The sequence below is a fragment of the Lampris incognitus genome, chromosome 17 (genome assembly GCF_029633865.1).
Source record: "Lampris incognitus isolate fLamInc1 chromosome 17, fLamInc1.hap2, whole genome shotgun sequence".
Classification (NCBI taxonomy): Eukaryota; Metazoa; Chordata; class Actinopteri; order Lampriformes; family Lampridae; genus Lampris; species Lampris incognitus.
This window is the reverse complement of record NC_079227.1, coordinates 43,928,024-43,951,811: the sequence shown is the minus strand read 5'-3', so window position 1 is coordinate 43,951,811 and position 23,788 is coordinate 43,928,024. Positions and strand designations below refer to the sequence as shown.

General features: G+C 45.2%; 1 protein-coding gene across 1 annotated transcript in view; it reads right to left on the bottom strand.

Annotated features, from left to right (window-relative positions):
* The window catches only part of ryr2a (ryanodine receptor 2a (cardiac)), a 1,161,183-nt gene that overhangs the window by 125,439 nt on the left and 1,011,956 nt on the right, over positions 1-23,788 (bottom strand). The window contains 3 exon segments of the mRNA XM_056296806.1: positions 2,635-2,695; positions 3,557-3,690; positions 8,393-8,435. Of these exon segments, the coding sequence (XP_056152781.1) occupies positions 2,635-2,695; positions 3,557-3,690; positions 8,393-8,435 (238 nt within the window).

Genomic DNA, 23,788 nt, shown 5'->3' with positions numbered 1-23,788 from the left:
AAGAGGTTGGCAAAGAAGAAGTGGGATAGTCAGAGAGATGAAGAAAGTAGACAGGAGTATAAGGAGATGCAGCATAAAGCAAAGAGAGAGGTGGCAAAGGAAAAGGCATATGGTGAGTTGTATGACAGGTTAGACACTAAGGAAGGAGAAAAAGACCTGTACCGATTGGCTAGACAGAGGGACCGAGCTGCGAAGGATGTGCAAGCAAGTTAGGGCGATCAAGGATAGAGATGGAAATGTGCTGACAAGCGAGGAGAGTGTGCTGAGAAGGTGGAAGGAGTACTTTGAGGGGCTGATGAATGAAGAAAATGAGAGAGAGAGAAGGTTGGATGATGTAGAGATAGTGGATTAGCAAAGAGGAAGTGAGGGCAGTTATGAAGAGGATGAAGAGTGGAAGGCAGTTGGTCCTGATGACATACCTGTGGAGGCATGGAGATGTTTAGGAGAGATGGCAGTGGGGTTTTTAACTAGATTGTTTAACACAATCTTGGAAAGTGAGAGGATGCCTGAGGAGTGGAGAAGAAGCATACTGGTACCGATTTTCAAGAACAAGGGCAATGTGCAGAACTGTAGCAACTACAGCTGTATAAAGTTGATCAGCCACAGCATGAAGATTTGGGAGAGTAATAGGAAGCTAGTTTAAGAGGAGAGGTGACGATTAGCGAGCAGCAGTATGGTTTCATGCCACGAAAGAGCACCACAGATGCAAGTTTACTTTCAGAATGTTGATTGAGAAGTATAGAGAGGGCCAGAAAGAGTTACATTGTGTCTTTGTAGATTTAGAGAAAGCATACGACAGGGTGCCAAGAGACGAGGTGTGGTATTGTATGAGGAAGTCGGGAGTTGCAGAGAAGTATGTAGGAGTGGTGCAGGATATGTATGACAGAAGTGTGACAATGGTGAGGTGTGCGGTAGGAATGACAGATGGGTTCAAGGTGGAGGTGGGATTATTACATCAAGGATCGGCTCTGAGCTCTTTCTTGTTTGCAATGGTGATAGACAGGTTGACGGACAAGATCAGGCAGGAGTCTCCATGGACAATGATGTTCGCAGATGACATTATGATCTGTAGCAAGAGTAGGGTGCAGGTTGAGGAGAGACTGGAGAGATGAGGAATGAAAGTCAGTAGGAGCAAGATGGAATACCTATGCGTGAATGAGAGAGAGGACAGTGGAATGGTCAGGATGCAAGAAGTGGAGGTGACGAAGGCATATGAGTTTAAATACTTGGGGTCAACTGTCCAAAGTAACGGGGAGTGCAGGCAGGGTGGAGAAGAGTGTCAGGAGTGACTTGCGACAGAAGGGTACCAGCAAGAGTTAAAGGGAAGGTTAACAAGACGGTTGTGAGACCAGCTATGTTATACGGTTCGGAGTCAAGTGGCACTGACGAAAAGACAGGAGGCGGAGCTGGAGGTGGCAGAGTTGAAGATGCTAAGATTTTCACTGGGAGTGATGAAGAAGGACAGGATTAGGAACGATTATATTAGAGGGACCGCTCAAGTTGGACGGTTTGGAGACAAAGCAAGAGAGGCAAGATTGAGATGGCTTGGGCATGTGTGGAGGAGAGATCCTGGGTATACTGGGAAAAGGATGCTGAATATGGAGCTGCCAGGAAAGAGGAAAAGAGGAAGGCCAAAGAGGAGGTTTATGGATGTGGTGAGGGAGGACATGCAGGTGGCTGGTGTGACAGAGGGAGACACGGAAGACAGGAAGAAATGGAAACAGCTGATCCGCTGTGGCGACCCCTAACGGGAGCAGCCGAAAGTAGTAGTAGACTATTTTTTGGGACCTCATCCTACACTAATTGCCACCTGACAGAACCATGTATAGACCACGCTCTTTAAAACATATTTGACGGATTAATGATTTCTCTAACTGTTTTTGGATACATTGTTCAATAAAATTCAAAGGGGGTGTGGTCCAATAGAAAAATCGCTATAACTCCTTTTCAGTTTGCTTGATTGTTATTAAACTTAGTAGTTGTTTAGGGCAATTAGAGAATGCGCACAATACAGGGGTGTCACAAATGCCAAATTTGCATATCTCACATTTGGATTGAACAAATATCATGAAAATTGTTATACATGTAAATTGCTACACCTCTGTGTATTATTGAAAATATCACAATATGTCAAAAGTGACTTCCTGGGTGTGGCCTATGATATTTTAAGCTTATAACTTGGGTTGTGACTTGGTAATTGCTACGTGACTTGCTGAGCTCGCCAGATACCCCATTTAGTACATTCTTACTAAGTTTGGTACCAAACAATCAAAGGCTTTACAGCTGCCAATAGCTAACCCCACACAATTTCTAAATACAGTATTTTTCTTGTGTAGACATTTTAATTGCTGTTAGTGTCTATGTAAGACATCGTGATAGTAATTATATAATAATGCATTTATTTATATTTAAATGATAGCTTAGCATCAGTTTGAGGAACCACTGCCTGCAGCAGCGAGTGTACTCCAACATTTCACTCCACTATCCAAGTAAAACTTGTTCAAACAAGCAATTTCAAAACATGGTCACTCAATTACTACTGAAAGAAAGCTTTACAGCCAAATTCAAATTTACTAGCATTTGGGTTGTAGCTAGTTGTGCTTTTCAATCCTGTGTGAAGTACTATATGCTTACATTATCTGTGAATACAACCCCTAGTTTCCAGATTTGGTACTTGACATCGATGGAGTTGAGCCTGTGAAAAGAGAAAAGAAGGCCATTAAAAAATGTGATTTTCCCCCCCTTTTTCTTCCCAATTGTATCCGGCCAATTACCCCACTCTCCAAGCCATCCCAGTTGCTGCTCCACTCCTCTGATGGATGTGGAAAAACCTGACGGTGAGGAGTTACACGGGGGGGACATAGCGTGAGGAGGATCACGTTATTCCCCCAGTGCCCCCTCCCCCAAAACAGGAGTCCCGACTGACCAGAGGAGGCGCTAGTGCAGCGACCAGGACACATACCAACATACAGCTTCCCACCCACAGACACGGCCAATTGTGTCTCTAAGGACACCCGACCAAGCTGGAGGTAACATAGGGAATCGAACTGGAGATCCCCATGTTGGTAGGCAACGGAACAGACCGCTACGCTACCCAGATGCCCTGTTAATCTTGATTTCTAATTGGTTGACAGTCACTGTCAGTCAGGTAGTTGTGGAAAGAGAAAAAGTAGTTTTGTCCTCCAAAAAGCCCATTGTTATGTTAAAATTACCAGATTGTTGAATGTTCCTCTTTATAATTTCCTTATATAAATTCAACTTTATAGTCCCTGTCTTCCCTCATTTATTTATGTGAGAGTCTCACAGACAAAAACCTGGACAGTTAGTCTGTCTCTGTTTGAACTAAGTTCACAGAGTCTGTCATAATTTTGGTAAAGTCAAACTTAAATGGTTTTAAAATTCTTTCAATTGTTCCTGTTATCAAAACGTTACCTTTTTTTTCTCCTATTCTGAATATACACCACACATACACACATGCACATAACTATACACACAACGCACCAGCAAATGCTTGTGCTTACAACAGACTGTGTCGCATGCACGCACAAATACTCACACAGCAGCCAGTGAACTGTCTTTCTTTGGTTTCCTTTTCTCATGAGCATCACTGAAGTCCAGAGCACCCTTGTCCATCCCTAGCAGCTCACTAATCCGATCATGGCCATAAAACTCACCGTATTTATCCATCACCTGAGAAACAGACACAGTGGCAGAAAGTCAGGTATTTCCAAAGAAATTATGTCTAGGCCCGGGGGGAAAGCCTATAGTAATTATTTAAAGTGACAGTAAACCTGTTTGACCTAAATAGAGCTGATCTTTTAGGCACACTAGCAACTCCTCTAAGCAGTTCCCAGTATTTCTTCATAAAAGGTTCATAAAGATCCTCATCATCAGTTGCTTCTCCAGGGTTGGGTCACGGTGGCAAAAAGCTAAGTAGGGCACTCCAGACATCCCTCTCCACAGCAACGCCTTCCAGCTCCTTCTGGGGGATCCCAAGGCGTTCCCAGGCCAGATTGGACATGAAGTCCCTCCAGCGAGTTCTGGGTCTACCCCAGAGTCTTCTCTCAGTTGGACGTGCCTAGAAAACCTGTAAAAGAAGGAGCCCAGGAGGTGTCCTAATCAGATGCCTGAACCACCTCAACTGGCTCCTTTCAACGCGAAGGAGAAGTGGCTCTACTCCAAGCTCCCTCCAGATGTCTGAGCTACTCACCCTATCTCCAAGGCTGAGCCCAGACACCCTACGGAGGAAACTCATTTCAGCCGCTTGTATCCGCGATCTCACTACCCAAAGCTAATGACCATAGGTGAGGGCTGGAACGAAGATTGACTCGTAAATTGAGAGCTTTGCCTTCCGGTTCAGCACCCTCTTCACCACGACGGTCTGGTACAATGTCCGCATTGCTGCTGATGCTGCATTAAGCCATCTGGTCTTTGTATAACCAAAGTGAGAGCTGTGTCTGCATTCTCAGCACAAAGTCAAACATGTTTTTGGTGGGTGTCGCACTCCGCCAAGGTTGTCCCTTGTCTGTGATTCTGTTTGTGATATTCATGAACAGGATCTCAAGGCACAGCCAAAGTGAGGAGTGTGTCCATTTTGGGAACCTCAAGAATTGTATCTCTGCTCTTCGCAGATGATGTGGTTTTGTTGGCTTCATCAGAACGCGACCTCCAAGCACGCACTGGGACAGTTTGCAGCTGAGTGTGAAATGGCCGGGATGAGAGTCAGCACCCCCAAGTCTGAGGCCATAGTTCTCTACCGAAAAATGATGGATTGCTCCCTCCAGCTTGGGGATGAGTTGTTGGCTCAAGTGAAGGAGTTCAAGTATCTCGGGGTCTTGTTCACAAGTGAGAGTAGGATGGAGCAGGAGATTGATAGGCGGATTGGTACAGCATCAGCAGGTTCATAAAGATGTTTACACAAAAATGGTGGTATCTATAAACGTTTTTTACAGTCAAATTTGTTTGGGCTGGCCCACACACACTACAAGATGAGTCAGTTGATTTTGGGCCCAATTCCCCCCTTCTGACTAGTTACGATTTTTTGATGGTTCTAAAGATTATCTTGCTAGATTCTCCTGCGGTGGGAGGTATGTTAAGAGTGTATTCTGTTTCCCCTATCTGCTAGGAAACCCATATTGGGCTCACCGAGTTCAAATCTGATAGAATCAAATCTAAAGGAGATGGGATCTGATCCAATTTGATATCCTGTAGTGTTGGGGGGAACCCCAAGGAATGCAGAAGATGCAATCTGTGGACTGTCACGTGGGAAAGCTCAATGGCTAATTGGGAGCCAAGCTGACTGAAGTGGTAGAAGTCATAAACACAATAGCCATGGCAGCATCTGCAGTCATGTTTGATTGCAAGATGTCAAGTTTTGATAGTCGGAACTGTGGTTGATCATTGTTGAATGTGAATGGAATCTGTGTGTGGAGTTCTATTTTGGCCAAATCGTTAAGTGTGTGTGCTCACCACACACTAGAGGACCAAAAACTGAAATTTATCACATTTAATTACTATACGTTGTTATATGTGGGGTTTCTGACATTTCAAATATCTGTTAAGATTTGAAAAATCTTGTAGTGTGGACCAGGGTTTTATGATACTTAATGAGCATGTGTGAATTATGTGTATGATAACATGTAACTCTGTTACCATTATCTAATTGTCTTAATGGGAGGCTGTTGGTAAAAGGTTTTGACAATTTAGGGTTATTTACATGTGACATAAAAAGTTGGAGTGGATTACTTAAGTGTCAATGAATAATTCTACTGTATACCAGAACCAGCATAACATTATGCACAACTCAATAGTTTGAGAAAGGTTTGGCATTTACTACTTGAAAATTCAAACGTAAGCACCAAGAGTCAAAGTTTTAGTAAATGCAAACCAAATCTCAGGCTGTAAGATAAGTATTCTGCCACCCCTATACACCCTGCATAAGCTGGCACATAGACGACCACTCTTCCAATCACCACGCTGAAGAGGGTGCTTAGTTCCACTCTGTTTAATGGTTGACAGGAAGTAGGGTAAAACTACAAGAGACACAACGCAACAAAGTTCAATACATCAATAAAAATGACTATGAAATGATACATGAGTTTCAAGTGTGTTGCTGCTATGCAATTTCTAGCATATACCTTATTGACCAACTAAGGTGAGTATTTTGGCTAAACTGGTGACAATGGATTATCACATCCAACTAATTCCCTAGTGTTAGCATTCGCTAATATCAGCACATGTAAATGAACTCATACAATAAAATACGAAATATTTACATCAAGCCAAACTAATATGACTTACATTAAGAATACTAACGCACCAACAGTGGATCCAAAAGCATGAAATGCGTGTAGAGAATGGCGATATCGTGAACAAAATGTCTCGAGGATTTTACCAAGTTTTCTGTTGACTACTGTACTTCCTGTATCCAAAGGATTGCACTTCCTGTACTGTCGACGGCATCAGTGAACAATATACTCTTAAAGAGATGGTACACAAAAGACTCTTAAGAAGATGGCGTCTCTACAGACACAATTGACCCTTTGTTGGCCTTCTGATTGGTCTGCTATACCCACCAACCAGATGGCTCCTACCCATGGTTACCATTGCTAACGTACTAGGAGTTAGACAAACTCTGATGCGTTCTGATGGTAAGTGAATTTGAGAGGGAAAACAGGGGGAATTGAGATTTAACAGGAACATTTTTAAAGGTGTGCGTGGGGTACCTGTAACAGTGACTCATGATATCCTGGAGTTGTTTTTATTCTTTTCATCAAACCCAAAACAAATATTGAGAGATATCGCCACTGGATTCGGCTGTGTGGACGAACACACGGGCAGTTCAACCCTGCCACTGTCAGCAAAAATACCTACATATGTTCAAAGGTAAGAGAAAACAATATTGTTTTCAGTATATTGACAATAGTGTAACGTGCATGGATAAGTAGACGACAGGTTGGCCGCTGGCTGACGGGTCAGACCCTTTAGTCGACTGGTTAACATTGTCGCTTGCGGAGTGGGAGACACGGGTTCGCGTCCCGGCTGTGGCGACGGTCTCCCAGACTGCCCCCCGAATTCGCTACATTGATGTCAGAAGTGGGATGGTGAGACTGTAAGGCCATCGGAAGCGTATGCGCCCAGAGGCGTGAAGGAGCTGATATGCGCGCTTCCCGAAGGAGGGGGGTAGTGTAACGTGCATGGATAAGTAGACACGTTGGCTAACGGTTCTGACCCAATAGTCGACTGGTTAACGTTGTCGCTTGCGGAGTGGGAGACACGGCTTCGCGTTCCGGCTGTGGCGACGGTCCCCCAGACTGCCCCCCAAATTCGCTGCATTTAAAGGGTCAGACCCGCTAGCCAAACGTGTAGCGAAATCAGGGGGGCAGTCCGGGAACCGCCACAACCGGGACGCGAACCCGTGTCTCCCACTCCGCAAGCGACAACGTTAACCAGTCGACTAAAGGGTCCGACCCGTTAGCCAAGGGCCAACGTGTCTACTTATCCATGCACGTTACAATATTGTTTGCTGATCAGAGGCAGAGTAGGGGCGGCTTTTCCTTGAATCCTACCACCTGGATGCTGCGCAGGGCGTGTCTGGCCAAGAAAAGCAGTGGGCTGGGATCCATAATAATGCCTGTTCTGCACTCTGTTACTTTGGACAGTTGACCAAGTATTTAAACCCATACGCCTTCATCACCTCTACTCCTTGCATCCTCACCATTCCAAAGTTATGCCACGACAAAAGAAAAAAATGCATTAACAAACCTCAAAGGGGTGCTTTTGTAGGTGCCAAATTTCACAAATTCAAATTGCAGTTAAACATGAAGCTTGGACATTAGAGATGTGAAACTTGGTACGCTTAAATATTTCCTCATGCTTAATCATTTTATCTCTAAGACCCATATTATTACCCTTATTGAATTTTCTGCTATTTTTATTTTTGGAAAAAAAGTCAGTTTATTTAAAGAATAAGTAAACCCTAGATCATTTTCATGATTTTGCTGACATCTAGAGGTTATAAAACATGTAAAAGTTAAAAACTCAACAAGCTGGTCTTGATACTCTTTGGTTTGAGCATAGCAAGATGTCATGTAATGTCATCGGAGGCTGAACTCAGGCAACCGTAGCTTACATATTCTAAAAACTCCCAAGTCATGATCTGATGATTGCGGCTACCTCTCCTCATTCATCATCTTAGTTAGGACTCCTAACTAGGATGATGAACTAAGCCAAGTTTCTCAATTTCCATCAGCAAAACTATAATTTGAAAACCCTAATCTGGTGCCATGATCAAACATTATGGATTTTTGCTAGAAAATCAAATTTTCTTCACTTTAGCTGGAATGAGATTGTTTGCATGCAATATTTGGAATGCAGAAATGTTGACACTTACCTTCCTTTTCACAAATTTATCCCAATAGTTGTTTGGAAAAGATCTGCAAAAAAAAAAAATCTTTACTCAATCTGCAATGATTTATAAGGGACTGACTTTAAAAACACAGTGTAAACACTGACAGGACGCGGACACGGGGCAAGCTAAGCTAACTGCTAGCCCATGCAGACCGGCAGTTCCGACAGTCATCTTGGCTCGCGTTTGTTCCCTTAGACAGCGATTTTTTTTTTTGTTTAATTTGGATATGTGTTAGTTTGGATATGTGTGTTCTTGTAGTTTTTGGATGTGTTTTTGACTTTGTGTTGTACTGCTGTGGGCTGGGGGAAACGGCATTTCGTTTCATTTCATGTACGCAAGTGCATGAAGTGAAATGACAGTGTTCCTGATGCCTAAAACTGGCTGGCTAAAAGGACCTTATAAAATAATTGTTTGAGAGCCACAAAATGCTTTTTCCTCATTACCAGAAAAAAAAAACCTAGTACAAATAGTATCTTCAAATGATTTTCAATGTTTGTTCAGGATTATTTGGATGGGAATCGGTGATAGGTGGAAATTTGGGTAGCAGATGGGGTGAATGCAGTGAAACTCATTCCGCATGGGCTTCATTATCATTTAAACACTAAAATGTGCAAGTACAATGTGAACAAAGATCCTGGAGAAAGTAAACCAACTTTCAATTTATTTATTCAAATAAAAAAACCCTGACAAATCAAAGCTCAACTTAAACAGTTGCATTTCCAAAAAAAACATACATGGTTTCGGCTAGGGCAATATTGTCCTGACCATTACTTGCACTCACAAAGATGGGCGATATAATTTAACCCCCAGAAAAATTACCAAAAAAACCAAAACCAATTAAATTAAAGATTTAATAACCATTTCAGGTAACATGATGTAGATGTTACCTTTAAATTCAATATGTTTGCATAATACAGACGATGAGATGGGAGACTGATGAGATGATATTGAAGATGACGCCATATTATGGTAACTCGCAACGAGCTGTTCTCACCTTGTTGTTTTTCATATTATATTTCGCTTTTGTTGCACAAAACGTGTCTTGCACCATTACCTAAGATCACCAGACATTGCTAGACATAAGATTAGATGATCCCAACAGCTGGAAGTTGCGGGAATTACCGAGAGAGATTGCCTGCAACAAATAGGTACCACAATGGAGTAATGGCCGCAGGCAGCACAGCCACAGGCGAGGTAAATGAGGTGGCGCCCTGGCGAGGCTACGACAGCATCCTAACCCAGCCCCCGATACCCAACATACTGCTTTCTAAAGTCTAGTTCCTCAACAACAAGCTGGGTGGACTTCCTTGCTGAATCAGTTCTCAAAGGGACATGAAAGACTGTTCTATGTTCTGCTTTAGAGACTTGGCTGGGCCCTAATACACCAGATAGGACTGAAAAACTCTGCATCACATGCTTACTGGAAAGGTAAAGGGAGGTGGTGCATGCTTCTTTGTTGACAGTTCATGGTGCAATGACGTGGAAATATTCTCCTGTTCGCCAGTGTTGGAACAACTAAATAAATACAATTATAATAATAAATCCCAGAAAGTTGAATAAGTTCATCTGTACACAACGATTACAGAGAGAAACATTTCATCACTTATCCAAGTGACTTCGTCAGTCTCAACTGACTGCAGGTATCCCCAACCTTATAAACAGCACAGTGGCATAACGACCGAAACCAAAAATTGGTTTCATATGCAAATTGACGTGAACATTAACTAGACTTACAATGGCCATGTGTACTATTCAGAGGATGGGGAATGGTTGTAATCACAGCATTGTAAGATGGTGACAGATGTACTCTTAGCACCCCCCCCCCCCGGTTCAGGGATGGTCATTCCCTCTTCACATAGATGGCCTCTATGACTCCCCGTTGAAACCAGCGTTCCTCTCTATGAAGGATGTACACATCCTCATCCTCTAAAAGGTGGCCACTGGTCTGTAGATGGGTGTAGACTGCGGAGTCCTGGCCTGACATGTTAGCTTTTCTGTTTTGTGCCACCCTTTTCAGTGTCGGTTTGGTTTCCCTGATGTACAAGTCGCAGCAATCCTCCCAGCACTTGACAGACAAAAAAAAAAAACAGGCAGCAGAAGTTGTTCGACCTACAGACGGTGCCCTCAACAGCAGACAGAGAGAGACGGACTCCAGACACATGCTGCTGATGTGGACAAGTGGTTGACGAATCTGTCCAACAGACAACTCATACAAGTGGAGAAAGAAATCGTTGCTAAAGGGTTGCATTTTGCTGTCACTCCGAGGCAAATCCCGCAAGTAGAACTGATCACAGCCACGGAATCGGTGATCTGTAACAACAGCATCATGGAAACCGGAAACGGAGCAACTGCGGATGAAGGTTTCAGTCTGCATCAGCAATATGAATGTGGTGTCGTCCAACATCAGCAGAGATGAGAGGAATGTGCTCATGATTCATAGTAAGGATGATAACATCATCATCCTTCTGGCGCACAAAGCAGATGCACCGTTTTATTAAACCAGACAATCATGAGAAAGTAATGACGTTACTTAGCGACATGAATACTATGAGCTCCTGAAATGAGATCCAGGCAGTGGTTACACAAAAAAAGGGTAATAGATTGACTGAAGCTATTACAACAGGACAATGAAATGACAGATCCTCATCCCTGAAATGGATGATGTGCACATCCTTGGCAGGGATGGTCTAAACGGGGAGTTAACGGGCCATCTATGTTAAAAGGGAATGACAATCCCTGAACCGGAGGGCTAAGAGTACATATGTCACAATCTTACAATGTTGTGATTGCAACTATTCCCTAATCCTCTGTGAATAGTACATATGGCCATCGAAACTCTAGTTAATGGTCACACCTATAGGGGAATTGTCAGTCTACCTCACTCTGTCACGCAGGTTCTACTGCGCATGTCGGCTGCAGCAAGGAAGTGGCCGGTATCATCATGCCGTGTTGTGCAGTCAGTTGCCAGAATCGTTTTGACAAACAAAACAAAACGCTCGTTTAACCAAATTCCGTCAACTTGCATCCCTTTTAAGGCTAACCGGAGACGTCTTTGGTTGCAAGCAATCAGAAGAAGCGATTGGAGCGAGGAACTACTTAAAAATGTCCGCCTTTGCAGTGATCACTCCATAACAGGTAAGTTAGCGTTAGGCCTCAGCTAACAGGCTGATCAGCCATAATGTTACATCGCTCGTTTTAACTTGGAACAACTAATGTTAAATAACGTAATTATTGATTCCTATGCATATATAACTAACAATGTTTGCAAGCAACAAAGTAATTTTGTTCAATGTTCAAGTTTGAGTTGAACTAGCTTAGAAGCTAACGTACACTACCGTTCAAAAGTTTGGGATCACCCAAACAATTTTGTGTTTTCCATGAAAAGTCACACTTATTCACCACCATATGTTGTGAAATGAATAGAAAATAGAGTCAAGACATTGACAAGGTTAGAAATAATGATTTGTATTTGAAATAAGATTTTTTTTACATCAAACTTTGCTTTCGTCAAAGAATCCTCCATTTGCAGCAATTACAGCATTGCAGACCTTTGGCATTCTAGCTGTTAATTTGTTGAGGTAATCTGGAGAAATTGCACCCCACGCTTCCAGAAGCAGCTCCCACAAGTTGGATTGGTTGGATGGGCACTTCTTTGAGCAGATTGAGTTTCTGGAGCATCACATTTGTGGGGTCAATTAAATGCTCAAAATGGCCAGAAACAGAGAACTTTCATCTGAAACTCGACAGTCTATTCTTGTTCTTAGAAATGAAGGCTATTCCATGCGAGAAATTGCTAAGAAATTGAAGATTTCCTACACCGGTGTGTACTACTCCCTTCAGAGGACAGCACAAACAGTCTCTAACCAGAGTAGAAAAAGAAGTGGGAGGCCGCGTTGCACAACTGAGCAAGAAGATAAGTACATTAGAGTCTCTAGTTTGAGAAACAGACGCCTCACAGGTCCCCAACTGGCATCTTCATTAAATAGTACCTGTTAGAGCCTGTTTGTGCTGTCCTCTGAAGGGAGTAGTACACACCGGTGTAGGAAATCTTCAGTTTCTTAGCAATTTCTCGCATGGAATAGCCTTCATTTCTAAGAACAAGAATAGACTGTCGAGTTTCAGATGAAAGTTCTCTTTTTCTGGCCATTTTGAGCGTTTAATTGACCCCACAAATGTGATGCTCCAGAAACTCAATCTGCTCAAAGAAGTGCCCATCCAACCAATCCAACTTGTGGGAGCTGCTTCTGGAAGCGTGGGGTGCAATTTCTCCAGATTACCTCAACAAATTAACAGCTAGAATGCCAAAGGTCTGCAATGCTGTAATTGCTGCAAATGGAGGATTCTTTGACGAAAGCAAAGTTTGATGTAAAAAAAATCTTATTTCAAATACAAATCATTATTTCTAACCTTGTCAATGTCTTGACTCTATTTTCTATTCATTTCACAACATATGGTGGTGAATAAGTGTGACTTTTCATGGAAAACACGAAATTGTTTGGGTGATCCCAAACTTTTGAACGGTAGTGTACCTTGGTTCAATTTTGCTAAAGTTGTGTTGCTAATAACTGTTAACGTAGTAATGGTAGGCCAATGACCTGTTTTGTTGCGTTAACGTTACTGCAAGTCACTGGAATACACTTTATTTGTAGAGGAAAGGCATCTGAGGACTTCGACAGTCCTGACGTTTTCTTGTCTGTCTTCTTCTACTCAACCCAGTCCAGCAAAGGCGATGCAAACTGTAGTGGACCAGTAGAGGCAGGCAGACAAGAGTCTGGATATCAAAGGAAGAGAACTCAAACAAGCTGGAAACTTTCAGAGCCATCTCGCTTCTCAGTGTGGAGGGGAAGACAATCTACAGTGTCCTATCCAGAAAGATGAGACTTCCTCCAAAAGAATGCCTACATTGACATTTTTGTACAGAAAGGTGGCATTCCTCAAGTTCCAGGGTGCCTAGAACACACTGGAGTTGTCACCCTAGCTGATCAGGGAAGTGCACCAAGGACCTTGCTAATGCATTCGGCTAAATACCCCACAAGCTGGTCAAGACTATCCTGGACCGACACCATGTACAGAGTAAAATCAAGGACCTCATCCTGAACTACTACAGGAACTTCAAGCTGAGTGTCACTTCTGAGAATACAACATCTGACTGGCATCAGCTCCAGAAGGGGATTATGTGGATTATGCCTTTGCCATGCAGCTGCAACTGAGTGCAGGGGCCCTCTGTTCAAGTCTGGTATTCGGCAGCCCCCCCCCCCAACCAGAGCCTTTATGGATGACCTCACTATCATCACATCAGTGTCTGGTGGTAGGTGGATCCTCCAGGGACTGGAGAAGCTAATCTCCTGGGTGAAGGTGAGTTTTAAACCATCCAAATCCAGAGCCATGGTGTTGAAGAGGGGGAAAGTGGTGGACAAGTTTTACTTCTTTTAGGATGGCATTGCGATCCCATCCATCACTGAGAAACCAGTCAAGGGTCTAGGCAAGGTCTTTGACTGTAGCTTCAGGGATGCAGCGACAATCCACATAACCATCAAGGAGCTTGACACTTGGCTCACCACAGTAGACAAGTCTAGGCTACCTGGCTTGGATTTACCAATCATTTTACCTCGTCTTCTGGCCTCTGCTGGTGTACGAGGTAAACCTGTCAACAGTGGAGACCTTGGACAGGAAGAACAGTAGCTACCTCTGGAGATGGCTGGGTCTGCCATGCAGCCTTAGCAGTGCACCACAGTATGGGAGGGACAATAAACTCCAGCTCCCTTTCAACAGCTTCAATAAGTTCAGGGTTTCTCGCACAAAAGAGAGGCCCTGCTCTATTGGGACTCCGAGGACACTAGAGTGGTGTCAGAAAGTATTATTGTGCAGACAGGAACGAAGTGAAGATCCCAGGGAGGTCTGGAGATGGAAGAAGCTCAGCTGAAACACAGGGCTTTGGTGGTCACAGTGGCAACTGGATGGGTAAGGCTGGGAGCCATCCCATAACCTCGCTTTGATAAGGCCCATGGCAAGGACAGACACCATCTAGTCCTGGAGGAGGTGTGGGCGCAGGAGTCGAGGAGGAAAGGACCAGCAAGATGGTGGGCATGCAGTAGCAGGGAGCATGGACCAGGTGGTAGGATGTGCTGGAAAAGAAGATATCCTAGACAGATAGGTAGGCATAGGCACAGGCAGAACCCCAGCAGATCAAGTTCATAGTACAAGATTTGTATGGTGTTCGACATAGTCAGGCAAATCTCCATTTCTGTATAGTAACTCAGTTGAAGAAATTCTGGTTGCTTGAAATAAAGTCAAAGGTACAAGACTGTAAACAACATTATGACATAAGTGTGCATTTTAACTTCTGGAGGAATTCTGAATTGCTGGTTCATCTAGAACAGAGTAAGTATCATCTTTCTTGCTTAACAAGTTGCTATTAGTCTTATTCCAGCTGCCTGAGTATTAGTCCTTTTCTCTATAGATCTGCTGCTGGTTCCTAGTGGGAACTAGTGGGATCTTATTCTAGCTGTAGCTGGCTGATTTCAGCTGTAGATGTTTTTCACCTAGTGTGTCCTTAAATATTTCTTGTTGCGTAGCTTTTTTGACTTAGTTATGCTTTTAGCTTGTAAATATATACCTTGGTAACTTGCTGTTCGCAGTTTTAATAGTTGTGTGTGAAGTTTGATAGAGTTTTACATAAGTGACCAGTTTCTGGGCAATAGGCATACTTTATCTCTTTGGCCAATTGGATGTTAAGTGGCCAGGGTGTGACCTGCACTCCTGGCAGACAATTAGCAATCAGTGTTCTTTAAATCACTGCTGCTACTTGGAAGCGTCGGGCAAACAGGTCTAGGCTGAACAAAGGCTAGAGTGAACAAAGGCAAGCGTGACTTTTTCAAGCCAAGACTTCGTCAAGCAAGGACTGCTCTTTTTAGATCCGGTCAGTCATCTGTATTTTGTGTACCTAGTATAGGCTGTGTTTTTTTCACATTCCTGTCCTTTCCTCTTCCCGGGGCTGGCATAGACGATGGTTCACTCCTAGGTGCTGTGACCCTACCAATCTCATCTATCCGACTCTCTCTACTCACGTTGAGCAAGTGGTGACGGGAGGGCTCTGGAATTGCTAGTCCGTGGTGCCGAAAGCTCAGTTTATCTCAGGCTACGCATCCGTGCTCTCCCTCAACTTTCTTGCTCTAACAGACCTGGATCATGTCAGAAAACACTACCACACCCGCAGCTCTGTCAGATGTGTACTCTTTTTCTCACACTCCCAAGGCTGGGAGGCGAGGTGGTGGTACTGGCCTGCTAATCTCCCGGTAATGGAAATACTCTCTTGTTTCAGTTCCACAATTTTCTCCACCCTGTTTTGAATTTCATGCTGTTAATGTCTCTTATCCAGTCAAACTCACAATTGTGGTTGTGTACCGCCCACCAGGCCCCCTTGGTGAGTTTCTGGAGGAGCCTGACACACTTACACTCACTGGCCACTTTATTAGGTACACCTTGCTAGTACCGGGTTGGACCCCCTTTTGCCTTCAGAACTGCCTTAATCCTTCGTGGCATAGATTCAACAAGGTACTGGAAACATTCCTCAGCGAGTTTGGTCCATATTGACATGATAGCATCACGCAGTTGCTGCAGATTTGTCGGCTGCACATCCATGATGCGAATCTCCCAGTCCACCACATCCCAAAGGTGCTCTATTGGATTGACATCTGTTGACTGTGGAGGCCATTTGAGTACAGTGAACTCATTGTCATGTTCAAGAAACCAGTCTGAGATGATTCGAGCTTTATGACATGGCGCGTTATCCTGCTGGAAGTAGCCATCAGAAGATGGGAACACTGTGGTCGTAAAGGGATGGACATGGTCAGCAACAATACTCAGGTAGGCTGTGGCATTGACACGATGCTCAATTGGTACTAAGGGGCCCAAAGTGTGCCAAGAAAATACCCCCCACACCATTACACCACCACCAGCAGCCTGAACCGTTGATACAAGGCAGGATGGATCCATGCTTTCATGTTGTTGACGCCAAACTCTGACCCTACCATCCGAATGTCGCAGCAGAAATCGAGACTCATCAGACCAGGCAACGTTTTTCCAATCTTCTATTGTCCAATTTTGGTGAGCCTGTGCGAATTGTAGCCTCAGTTTCCTGTTCTTAGCTGACAGGAGTGGCACCCGGTGTGGTCTTCTGCTGCTGTAGCCCATCTGCCTCAAGGTTCGACGTGTTGTGCGTTCAGAGATGCTCTTCTGCATACCTCGGTTGTAATGAGTGGTTATTTGAGTTACTGTTGCCTTTCTATCAGCTCGAACCAGTCTGGCCATTCTCCTCTGACCTCTGGCATCAACAAGGCATTTTCGCCCACAGAACTGCCGCTCACTGGATATTTTCTCTTTTTCGGACCATTCTCTGTAAACCCTAGAGATGGTTGTGCGTGAAAATCCCAGTAGATCAGCAGTTTCTGAAATACTCAGACCAGCCCGTCTGGCACCAACAACCATGCCACGTTCAAAGTCACTTAAATCACCTTTCTTCCCCATTCTGATGCTCGGTTTGAACTGCAGCAGATCGTCTTGACCATGTCTACATGCCTAAATGCATTGAGTTGCTGCCATGTGATTGGCTGATTAGAAATTTGCGTTAACGAGCAGTTGGACAGGTGTGCCTAATAAAGTGGCCGGTGAGTGTATCTCACACTTCCCAGATGATGACTCTGCACTTATCCTTCTCGGTGACTTCAACATCCACACTGACAAGCTAGAGCATCTTCTCTTTCCTCTCCCCCTTTGACCTTCACCTCTCACCCTCTCCTCCTACCCACAAGGCCGGCAACCAGCTGGACCTTATCTTTACTAGACACTGTCCTATTTCCAATCTCTCTGTTACTCCCCTCCAGCTCTCTGACCACTATTTCATTTCCTACTCTCTCTCCCTCTCTTCTCCCCCCTCAGCCCCTCCCCCTACCCACATGGTTTCCACACGTAGAACACCGCCGCTCTCTCTCCACCACTGATCTTTCTTCCTCTGTTACCTCTATCCTCCCTACACCTGAATCTTTCTCTCTCCTACCCCCTGACACTGCTACTGATCTTCTTCTCTCTACCCTCTCCTCTTCTCTGGACAATATCTGTCCTCTCACCCTCAGGCCTGCACGCCCAACTCCACCTGCCCCTTGGCTTACCAACTCAGTACGTACTGACAGATGGCACCTAAGAGTGGCAGAGCGCCAACGGAGAAATGGCAAACTCCCAGAGGACCTTCTTAATTGCCAATCTCTTCTTTCCACTATCTCCTCCTCCCTCTCTGCTGCTAAAGTTGCCTTCTATCGCTCTAAAATCCAATCTTCTGCCTCTAATCCTAAGAAACTCTTTGAAACCTTCTCTACACTTCAACCCCCACCTCCTCCTCCTACTTCCTCCCTTCTCCCTGATGACTTCGCTAACTTGTTTAACTAGAAGGTAAACGACATCAGATCCTCCTTTTCTCATCACCTGGTTAGCGCTCCTTGCACTAGCCCACCTCGCTCCCCTCTCCCCCGATGAGGTCCTCAACCTCATCACATCCAGTCGCCCTATCACAGGCTCCCTTAACCCAGTCCCCCCCCCCTTCTTCTTCAGTCTATAGCACCTGAACTCCTTCCCTTTCTAACCCATTTCATCAACACCTCCCTCCAGGCAGGATGCTTTCCATCTGCCTTCAAGACTGCTAGAGTCACCCCCGTTCCCAAGAAACCATCACTTAACCCCTCTAACGTCAAAAACTACAGACCGGTTTCCCTTCTAACCTTTCTATCCAAAACTCTCGAACATGCTGTTTAACCAACTTTATTTGTACCTCCACCAGAACAACCTCCTGGACCCCAACCAGTCTGGGTTCAAGGTGGGTCACTCGACAGAGACGGCCCTCCTTGAAGTGACAGAATTGCTGCACGCTGCGAGAGCAAACTCTCTCTCTCTGTCCTGATACTCCTGGACCTGTCAGCTGTGTTCAACACAGTGAACCACCAGATCATCCTCTCTACCCCCGAGGGGCTGGGTGTCACTGGCTCTGCACTCTCAATGTTTGCATCCTACCTGACGGGCCACTCCTACTAGGTGACATGGAGGGGACCTGTGTCGGAGCCTCGCAGACTGACTACAGGCATTCCACAAGGTCCGGTTCTGGGTCCTCTTCTGTTCTCCATGTACACGACATCTCTGCGTTCTGTTATTCACTCGCATGACTTATCTTACCATTGTTATGCCGATGACACCCAGCTGATCTTGTCCTTCCCTCCCTCTGACACAAGTAGAGACATGCATTGCTGCGTGCTTGACTGGCATCTTGGAGTAGATGGCGACACACCACCTGAAGCTCAATCTGGACAAATCAGAGCTGATGTTCCTCCTGGGGAAAGGTTGCCCGCACCGAGACCTGGCCATCACCATTGACAACACCGTGGTGACGCTAACTCGGACTGTGAGGAATCTGGGTGTGATCCTGGACAACCAACTATTGTTTGCTGCAAACGTTGCATCGGTTGCTTGGTCCTGCAGATTTCTCCTCTATTACATCAGGAGGATTCGCCCATTCCTTACCGACGAGATGGCACAGTTGCTCATCCAGACTCTGGTCATCTCCCGGTTGGACTACCACAACTCCCTCCTTGCTGGCGCCCCGGCGTCGGCCATCAGACCTCTGGAGCCTGTTAAGAAAGCTACAGCTCGTCTGGTGTTCAACCGTCATAAATTCTCCCACATAACTCCCCTTCTCATTTCCCTACACTGGCTCCCAGTAGCTGCCCGCATCCAGTTTAAGACTCTGGTGCTAGCCCACAGGGCAGTGAAAGGAAAAGCTCCTTCCTATCTCCAAGACGTGGTCAAGCCCTACACCCCCGCCCAACCACTTGGCTCTGCTGCTTCGGGACACCTGGTTGCCCTTTCGCTCAGAGGCCCCTGCTGCCAATCGACCCGGACACGGATCTTTTCTGTCCTGGCCCCACAGTGGTGGAATGAACTCCCCACTGATTTCCTACGTTAAATGAACGTATTGTAAGTCACATTAGATAAAAGTGTCAGATAAATGACTGCAATGTAAAGTTAACTATGAGTCTTAATGTGCATTATGTTGAGGAAACATCCAGTAGTGAAACTTGAAATTTTGTTTGTCAATTTTATTTGTATAGCACATTATCACATTGTGTGTGTGACAGTCTTCTGTAAGAAATCGGGTTGTTGTGAAGCGTCTAGTGTGTTGGTGTAGTGTTCTGTGCCTATCACTTCTCACTCCCAACCTTCACCACTGGCTAGCAGAAATGCAAACAGGAGAGCTGGGCAAGTATGTCTCTCCCTGCCAGTATATAGCCTCTCCAACAGCAAGCCCTATGTAGTGCCTCCTCGTGGCGACACATGTTGACTGGGTACACCTTGGACCCTGGCTGAACTACAAGGGACTCGGAGGAGGTCTGGCCCCTACACGTGCGGTACCCAGCCCCACCGGTGTGTGGATATTCCCAGATGCCCACGAACCCCCGCTATGGGTTAAATAGTGCCACTGCCTAGTGGATATCCAAAGGAGTTGAATCAAGTGCAACTGGACTTGGTATATATCCGTGAAGACGTTTCGCCTCTCATCCAAGAGGCTTCATCCGCTCATGCCTTTCTGACTAGACCAAGCTAGTCTGACTGGCTGGTGATGAGACTCAGAATGTATCCTCTAGGAGTCGTTGTCAGAGCTACTGATATGCGTGGCTCTTTGTGTCCCGATGTTTACCAACGCCCGTCGCTAACAGAGCCATAGATATGGGTGGCTCTTTTGTGTACCGATGTTTTGCCGCACCCGTCGTTAGCTTCCTTCACCCCTCTTTCAAACCATCTATCTTCTCTGTCCAAAATATGTACGTTGCTGTCCTCGAAGGAGTGTGTCTTCTCCTTTAGGTGTAGATAGACTGCTGAGTCTTGTTCTGAGGACTTTGGCCGTCTGTGTTGGGCCATCCGTTTGTGTAGTGGTTGTCTGGTTTCTCCTATGTATAGGTCAGTGCCGTAGCTGCTAAACAAATGCAAATCAATAGCTCCGATGGCCACGGGCGCGGCTGGACATCGGAGCACAGGAGAGCCACGCATATCAATAGCTCCGATAACGGCGGGCGCGGCCAAACATCGGTACACAAAACAGCCACTCATATCTATGGCTCTGTTAGCGACGGGCGTTGGTAAACATCGGGACACAAACAGCCACGCATATCAATAGCTCTGACAACGACTCCTAGAGGATACATTCTGAGTCTCATCACCAGCCAGTCAGACTAGCTTGGTCTAGTCAGAAAGGCACGAACTGATGAAGCCTCTTGGATGAGAGGCGAAACGTCTTCACGGATATATACGAAGACCAGTTGCACTTGATTCAACTCCTTTGGATATCCATGACCTGGATGAATTAGAATATTCACAGACATGCCTAGTGGATACCTCGGGAGAGGAATAGGCTACGGGAGTAAACCCCTAAAGAAAATCAACATCTACAGTACTTTTCTTTTTTGTTTTTCTTTCCCTTTTGTATCTGTTTAAGTCGGAGTACTGCTGGCGTCGTGTGTGGTTGCCGCGTCTCCTTCTCGAACCCCCCCCCCTTCCCATCCACTGCTGTATGTCTGTGTTATGTTTAACTTTTGTCTTGTTTCACCGCCGTTTATTGTAAAGCGACTTTGAGTGTTAGAAAATCGCTATATAAGTTTGATTTATTATTAACACATATTACAAATTTGCCTCAGTGGGCTTAACGATGGTGAAGCGTTGTTTCAAGGGAGCCATGAGGAGCCAAGATCCCTGTGGCTCCTTCATAGTTCGCACTCTGGCAATGGGGAAAGAAGATGGTGTAATTTGGAATATACACTACCTGTCCAAATGTATATATGGCCATTTGAACGTCACACTTATCTTGTTGAAAATCTTATACCAAAACCATTGACATTAATATGGAGTTCATTCCCCCTTTGCCATGTAAACAGCCTCTACTCATCTGGGAAGGCTTTCCACTAGATTTTAAAACATGGTTTTGGGGATTCGCTGCCACTCGGCCACAAAAGCTTTAGTGAGGTCGGGCACTGATGTTGAGCGAGAAAGCCTGGCTTGCAGTCGGCATTCCAATTCATTCCAAAGGTTTTTGATGGGGTTGAGCTCAGGGCTTTGCGCTGGCCAGTCAAGTTCTTCCACACCGAACTCTGCATACAATGTCTTTATGGACCTTGCTTTGTGCAGGCAGCATTGTCTTTTTGAAACAGGAAAGGGCCTTCCTCAAACTGTTGGAGTTGGTGCATCCAACTCTGTAGAATGTGATTGTATGCTATAGCATTAGATTTCCCTTCACTGGAACTAAGGGCCCTAGCCCTCTTCTTATTTTTCTTCTTTCAGCTTCTTCCCTGTTTTTCAGGGGTTGTCACAGCGGATTTTATAGTTTCCATCAGTACCATGTGAGGGCACAGCACTAATGGGTGTTAAGTGGCCAGGGTGTGACCAGAACATCAAAGGGATTTATAAGTCTGGCCTGGTTCAGTTTCAATCCTGTGTGCATTTTAACTTCTGGAGTTGTTCTGAATTGCTGGTTCATCTAGAATAGAGAACGTGTTTCTTGCTTAAGAAGTTGCTATCAGTCTTATTCCAGCTTCTTGAGTATTAGTCCTTTTCTCTATAGATCTGCTGCTGGTTCCTAGTGGGAATTACTGGGGTCTTATTCTCGCTGTAGCTGTTTTTCAGTGTGTCCTTAAATATTTCTTGTTGCCTAGCTGTTTTGACTTGGTTATCCTTTTTGCTTATTAATATATTCCTTGGTAACTTGCTGTTTGCAGTTTTAATAGTTTTGTGTGAGGTTTGATAGAGTTTTACATAGGTGACCAATTTCTGGGCAATAGGCCTAGTTTCAGTTGACCTCTTTGGCCAATTGGATGTTAAGTGGCCAGGGTGTGACCAGAACATCACGGGGATTTATAAGTCTGGCCTGGTTCAGTTTCAATCCAGTGTGCATTTTAACTTCTTGAGTGATTCTGAATTGCTGGTTCATCTAGAATAGAGTGAGTCTCATCTTTTCTTGCTTAACAAGTTGCTATTAGCCTCATTCCAGCTGCTTGAGTATTAGTCCTTTTCTCTATAGATCTGCTGCTGGTTCGTAGTGGGAACTAGTGGGATCTTATTCTAGCTGTAGCTGTCTTATTCTAGCTGTAGCTGTTTTTCACCTAGTGTGTTCTTAAAATATTTCTTGTTGCCTAACTGTTTTGACTTAGTTGTCCTTTTGGCTTATATTCCTTGGTAACTTGCTGTTTGCAGTTTTGTGTGAGGCTTGATAGAGTTTTACATAAGTGACCAGTTTCTGGGCAATAGGCCTAGTTTCAGTTTACCTCTTTGGCCAATTGGATGTTAAGTGGTCCTCTCCTGTTCTCCCTGTACACGACATCCCTGCGTTCTGTTATTCTCTTGCATGACTTCTCTTACCATTGTTATGCCGATGACACCCAGCTGATCTTGTCCTTCCCTCCCTCTGACACACAAGTAGAGACACACATTGCTGCGTGCTTGACTGACATTGCTGGGTGCTTCACTGACTTCTCTTACCATTGTTATGCCGATGACACCCAGCTGATCTTGTCCTTTCCTCCCTCTGACACACAAGTAGAGATACACATTGCTGCGTGCTTGACTGACATCTCGGAGTGGATGGTGACAAACCACCTGAAGCTCAATCTGGACAAGAGAGAGCTGATGTTCTTCCCGGGGAAAGGTTGCCCGCAACGAAACCTGGCCATCACCATTGACAACACCGTGGTCACACCAACTTGGACTGTGAGGAATCTGGGTGTGATCCTGGACGACCACCTGTCTTTTGCTGCAAACGTTGCATCGGTTGCTCGCTCCTACAGATTTATCCTCTAATATAACATCAGGAGGGTTCGCCCATTCCTCACCGACGAGATGGCACAGGTGCTCATCCAGGCTCTGGTCATCTCCCGGCTGGACTATGGCAATTCCCTCCTTGCTGGCACCCCGGCGTCAGCCATCAGACCTCTGGAGCTTGTTCAGAAAGCTACAGCTCGTCTGGTGTTCAACTGCCCTAAGTTCTCCCACACAACTTCCCTTCTCATGTCCCCACAATGGCTCCCAGTAGCTGCTCGCATTCAGTTTAAGACTCTGCTGCTAGCCTACAGGGCAGTGAAAGGAACAGCTCCTTCCTATCTCCATGCCATGGTCAAGCCCTACACCCCCGCCCGTCCACTTCGCTCTGCTGCTTCGGGACACCTGGTTGCCCTGTCAGTCAGAGGTCCCTGCTGCCGATCGACCCGGTCATGGCTCTTTTCTGTCCCTGCCCACAGTGGTGGAATGAACTCCCGACTGATGTCAGGACAGCGGAGTTGATGCGCAGGTTGAAAA